Genomic DNA, 5859 nt, shown 5'->3' with positions numbered 1-5859 from the left:
TAAGCCAGGATAACTGCACCAAACAGCCTTCAGTGGCAGGTCTCCCATCCCAAGCCTCGCACAGCCTTGGCCGTGCCCTCCTCAAGCTCAACTCCTGACAGTTGTACCTACCTGTAAGAAGCAGGTCCCAACAGGGGTGTTCTCCTTCAGGGACACATTGTAGAAATTACTCCTGAACACTGGCTCATTGTCATTGACATCCTGCAGGGCCACATGCACCACAGCTGAAGAAGAGAGGGCAGGGGTTCCCTTGTCTGTGGCCAGCACAGTCAGCTGAGGCTGAGGATCCTTCTCATAATCCAGTGGGGCAGTGGTGGTGATGATACCTGTGGCAGGGTCAATGGCAAACCAGCTGGAGTGTGTGTCATGGCCATGCACGATACTGTACCGCACCTCCCCATTGGGACCCTGGTCCTTGTCACGAGCTGTCACCTGCAGGACAAAGCTGCCCGGGTACACAACCTCGGGGATGCTTTGTTTGTACTCCTGCTGGTCAAAGAGTGGAGGGTTGTCATTGATATCCATCACTTGCAGCACAAAGGCTGATTCTGCCCGGAGTGGGGGTGTTCCTGAGTCAGTAGCTGTCACCCGCAAATCATAGGAGTCTCTTTCTTCCCGATCCAGAAGTTGGTCCACACAGATCAGGTAGATGATGTTGTCCTTGGTAGTGAGGGCAAATTTGCCATCCCCTCCCTCCAGTGTGACATTGACATTGGAGTACTCGCCATAGTCTGGGTCAGAAACAGAGATGCGTGCCACATACTGGCCAGGCTGGGCTCCCTCAGAGATCTGAGGGGAGCCATCTTCGCTCAGGAAGATGATAGTCATAGTGGGCTGGTTGTCATTGTAGTCACGCACATGAATAGTGACAAAGGCTGTGGTGACCTCAGGATGGACAGCCTTATCCCTTGCCTGCACAACCAGCTCATGCACCTTCCTTACTTCATAGTCCAGACCCTTGTTGAGCTTGATGACTCCAGTTCGGGAATCAATGGTGAAGTACTGGTCAGGATCGCTCTGCCGCCGGTTGATCTCATAAATCACATCCCCATTGTCACCTTCATCTGCGTCAGAGGCAAAGACCTGCAGGATGCTGCTGCCAGGTTTCAGATTCTCTGAGATGAGAGTATGATAGCGGCTCTGGTTGAAGCTAGGAGCATTGTCATTGATGTCCTGGATGGACACATCCAGCGTCATCTGGGTACTCCGGGGGGGAGAGCCACCATCATAGGCTTCCAACAGCAGCGAGTATGATGAACGGTTCTCCCGATCCAAGACATTGCTGACCACCAGGTCCAAATATAGGACCCCATTGGGTCCTCGACGTGTTTCCAGGCGGAAGGCTTGCCCCACGTTCTCTCCCTTAATCACATAGCCTTGCGTATTGAGTAGGCCACTGTCAGCATCAAAGGCTGGGTCCAAGGGAAATCTGCTGCCAATGGGTGTGTGCTCCGGGATCTGGAAGGTGCTGTGTTGTTTGGGAAAGGCTGGAGCATGATCATTGATGTCATTCACTTGGATGTTCACTTCTACTGTGATGCCCTCCGGGGTAACAGCAATGAAGCTGTAGCGGTCCCGAGTCTCTCGGTCCAGGACACGAGCTGTTTTGATGATACCGGTGTTCTCATCTATCCCCAAGTCAGTGGTAACACCGCTGCCCTCCTGTGCTGAGATGAAATACATGTAGGCACTAGTTCCAGGTGGCAGGCCAGCACTGATGTCCCCAATGATGGTGCCAGCTGGCTGCTCCTCATCTATTTGTAGATCCAGGGTGCCCAGGACAGCAGAGCCCTTCCCTGCTCTCAGGCCCCCAAGGATTAGCAGCTCCAGCAGAAGCATGGCTGACCTCTTCATCTGCTCCATTGCTAGTGACTTGCAGAGCAGAGGGTGGCTCAATCTCCTTTGCAGTGTGCACTTTAATCCTGCATGGAATGCAGACCAGAGGATGCTGGTTAAAAGGGAGCAGCAAAGGAAGGGCAGAAAAAAAACAACATGGAGAGGGAAAGCCTGCCACGTACCTGCTGCCCGATTGCTCTGTATCACCTGTCCCTCACAAGAAGTGAAGGTGAAAATGTGTCAGAGCAGAGGGTGCCCAGAATGAAGGCCTGGGACAGCACCTAAAGTCAGCCAAGCAGGTCACACCTGACAGTGCGCAGAGGTTAGCAGCTAGTACCCTATCACATAGGCTATTTCCTACATAGTCAAGTGTTCTTCCCAACCACCCACCCTCCTGGCAAAACTGGAGCCAGCTACCCTAGAGCAGAGTGTTCCTGTGCCTTTAACAGCTCAATGCTTCCTGTGAGGCTGAGAGAGGCTGTCTGCAAGACAACAGAGATTTTTGGACAAACAGCAGCCTAGCACCTCTGCACCCTGAAAAAAGCTGGTCTCAAACTGGGAGAGAGCTCAACAAGTGACTGTGTTGAGACCACCCCACCCCCCGCCCCCAGTAGCATGCCTTTCAGGACCACAGGGATATAGGTGCCAAAAAACCCATGAAGTGCAAATCTGGTGTCCCTGGGAGGGAGTAGCAGAACTGGAGCGGGCTTACATCCAGTGAACAATAAATCAGAATGGCTGTATTGCAAAGGATGTACCCACAGCTGGGAATGCCCAGGATAAAATCAGGCAGGGCTCATTGTTTGGCCTGGCACAGAGATCTGTGGATGCCCCAAGCTGGTACCATGGAGGGTGGTGGCAGTACAGTAGGAACGCAGCAACTCCCTCTGAACTGCCAGCTGCTCTGGCTCCTTCCCGGTCCCACACCCTCCACTGCTCACTCTCCTCCTTTGTCTCCTTCTCACGGCTCCTTGCTCATTCTGGCTCCTTCACTCCATTTCCCCCTGCTGTAGCTTCATTTCACTGCAGCAGTGGGGGAGGGACGAGCAGGGAGGAGCAGCTCCCTGCAGCAACACCACTACTGGACACGCTGGACATGCTCCCAGTGCCCAAAGGCTGTCAGCCCCCCAGGGCTCTGCCCACCCTCCCTGTGAATAGCTAGAGAAACTCAGCAGTCAAGGAGCTTGTGAAGAACACCAGCCCCAGTGCTGCTTTCAGCCCCCGGTAAACGAGGCTTAGTGGTCTGCAGGGATGGCGGCAGCATGAGCTCACACTTGGACTCTCTTGAAAGCATTTGCTGCTGGTCCCATAACCACACTCAGGAGCTGCTCATGTCAGACGAAGGACGGCAGGAACCTCCCTGTCTTGGGGGATGGAGGTGGCTGACATTGCCTAGTTTGGGGACTAAGAATGTCAGCCCTTGATCTAAAGAAGCCTACAGCAGTGTTAACCCTTTCCAGGGGATGCAGGATGATTATTCCTGAGTCCTCTTTTTCCCACCTCGGGACAGCTGTTTAGATTGGTTTTCCCTGTGGAAATCCTGGGTTAGTGACAGAAAGAAAAATATTAAAAAGTGTTTTCTACATATAAGGAATCCTTTGTTTACTTCAGTGGGCATCCAGTGTCTGAGGCCTATGGCAAGTAAATCCACACACTCTTCTTGCACTTAGCAAGTATGAATCCTCATTATCTCTCAGGAGCAGAAGTCAAGTGAAGTTACTTTTATCCCTGTGGGCTGCTAGCTGGGGATCTGCACTAACTCAGTGGTCCTAGACAGGCCTCTCTCTCTCTCTGTTGGAGCTAGTTAAATTTCCCCAGCTGGAGGGGTAACTGCATACATCCAGAAAATGCAGTACTGGGGGAATGGGGTCCAAGTTTGCTTCTGTGATGAAACTGCACCATCCTAACTGTGACCCAGCTGCTCACATCATGGGAAGGTACAGGGCAGAGGGTTTAAAGCCTTGGCAGGAGGTTAGACAAAAACTAAATAAAAAGGGGAGTAGAAAAACAGGTAGAGGGACAAGGCTCCCTGGGGCAATCTCAGTGGCTGAGGACAGGATGAAGCTGAAAGGTCTTGGGTAGCACGTGGAAAAGATCAGGGCACAGATACGGGGAAAAAAACCCACCTGGTTTGATTAGTGATGTGGCTCTTGAGAAGCAGAAGGGAGTGCAGCAAGGCTTTGTGGGCTGCTGGCAGGGAGGAGAGAAACTTGAAAAGCGAGCCTGGGGGGTATGAAGAGCAGCTGAGAGCACTGGAGCAACCAGGGAACAGAAATTAGGGTCCCTGGGGTGGGGACTGGTGATGAAAGTCGGTGTAAACTTTGCCCTTTCTATCCTCCCTGGATACAAGTGGGTAGTTTCAGAGCCTAGCTACCTCTTGGGTAAGAGATGCAACTGCCAGGTTGCCAGATTGCACCGGTCCAGGAAGGGCAGAAGGCCATCCATGGTACCAGCAGCCCTCTGTTCCTATGAAGTTTGCAGGCTTGGGTCATAGAGGAAGAGAGCAGTGACCTCAGTGGATGCAGAGTCACCAAATCTGAACAGCTGCTTCCAATTAGCAGATAGCTCAGCGCTAGAGGCTGGCTTGACTGGTCCAGGCCCAGCCTGTGTAATGTGAGCCAGACTGCCCTGCTCCCTCTCTGTCCCTCCCACCATCGGGCACTGAGTTCCCTAGTAAAAAATGGCAGCAGAAGCCTCTGAAGAAAACTCCTAGCATGAGAATCTGTCCAGAGAGGCATTTGGGGTCCAGAACCATAGTAAGGAGGTTGACAGGAAGGGCATCTAAAATGGAGTGAGCTGCAATATAAACAAGCATCTCCAAGCCTAGGGCTGATAGGCCAGGGCACCAGGAGAGCCCACCCTACACTTAGCAGGTAAGTCACATTTAGAAAAAAAAGATATGGAATTACAGAGGGACCACTGCATGCATCCTTGCCTGCCTGCCAGTGGCACCTCGCATATCATGTCAGCCATGAGGAAAGGGAAGCAGGCCCACACCGGCCCCAGCAGAGAAGCTGGAAAGACGGCACCCACTGTGCATGCCACAAACAGATGTCAGAGTGCTTGCTGTGCAAAAGCTCCATTAAAGCTGCAGATGCTGCTGATGCCATACCCAAAGTCTCACATGAGAGGCCATGACTCATGTAATGATGTTTTTGAGACTCCAGTCCAGATGAGGAAGGATTCAGAAGCCCATTTAATCTTTGCTGAGCACCAGTCACTGACCTGGAATATGCTTTTCTCTTCTACATTCACACAGATCTCTCTTTCAAGAGTTTCAGATTATCTGCCCTCAGAACCAGACACAGCCCAGGCTTGCCTGCAATGCAGCCTTAGGCTAAGAACTCACTTTCAACCTCTACTTAGTCTGCCCCTACAGTCACCTCCATGCCTCCTGGCCCTCCTACTAGCTCCCGCCTGGCCCTTTAGGACCAGCACCCTATTGCTCACTCCCAGCCCAGCCACAGAGCCTCATTTCCCTCTGATATCAGCTCTGAGCAGTGACCAGCGGTGGTGACCATCCTCTCATGAGAATGCAGTCAAGCTCCACTGCATCCCTGTGCATCCCATTTCTGTGCCACACCAGGGCTTACTGCAGGCTGTCCTGTCTCTGAAAACACTCCCCCCACAAAGGAAGCTCTGATATAATTTCCTCACACATTAGCCAGTTCCCACAATCCCATCCCACATGCACCTCAGCACTGACCTGGCCGCTGCCATACTTCATGCCTATCGCAGAGGTGCTGCAGGGACTTGTCTGCTCCCTGTCCACTGGTGCCCCCAGGCTGTCAGGGTTCTCTCTCCCTCAGAACTCCTGGGCAGCCCGGCCTCCCTGGCTCTTGGGGCTCCCTGCCCCGCTTGGGGTTTCCCAGCCGTCGGTCCCACCGCCTGCTGGTGCTCTCTGTCCCCGTGCAGAGCCCTGTCCCCGGGCGCTCCTGGGCGTCCCGCACAGTGCAGTCTCGGTCCGCAGCCCCCGCCCGGCGCCTCCGTGGCTCCTCTGCCGCGACCGCTGAGCGCCCGCCC

At 53.4% G+C, this 5859-nt stretch overlaps 2 protein-coding genes across 2 annotated transcripts in view; one reads left to right on the top strand and one right to left on the bottom strand.

The window, feature by feature from the left end:
- The window catches only part of DCHS1 (dachsous cadherin-related 1), a 50778-nt gene extending 48915 nt beyond the window's left edge, over positions 1-1863 (bottom strand). Inside the window, exon 1 of the mRNA XM_009333479.1 lies at positions 112-1863. Within this exon, the coding sequence (XP_009331754.1) occupies positions 112-1863 (1752 nt within the window). The remainder of the gene's footprint in view (positions 1-111) is intronic.
- An 818-nt stretch (positions 1864-2681) lies between these two features.
- The window catches only part of LCMT2 (leucine carboxyl methyltransferase 2), a 70399-nt gene continuing 67221 nt past the window's right edge, over positions 2682-5859 (top strand). The window contains exon 1 of the mRNA XM_009333478.1: positions 2682-2702. Within this exon, the coding sequence (XP_009331753.1) occupies positions 2682-2702 (21 nt within the window). The remainder of the gene's footprint in view (positions 2703-5859) is intronic.

Source organism: Pygoscelis adeliae, unplaced genomic scaffold (genome assembly GCF_000699105.1).
Source record: "Pygoscelis adeliae isolate BGI_AS28 unplaced genomic scaffold, ASM69910v1 Scaffold271, whole genome shotgun sequence".
Taxonomy (NCBI): Eukaryota; Metazoa; Chordata; class Aves; order Sphenisciformes; family Spheniscidae; genus Pygoscelis; species Pygoscelis adeliae.
The sequence above is the reverse complement of the archived record's forward strand: the minus strand, read 5'-3'. Positions and strand labels throughout refer to the sequence as shown.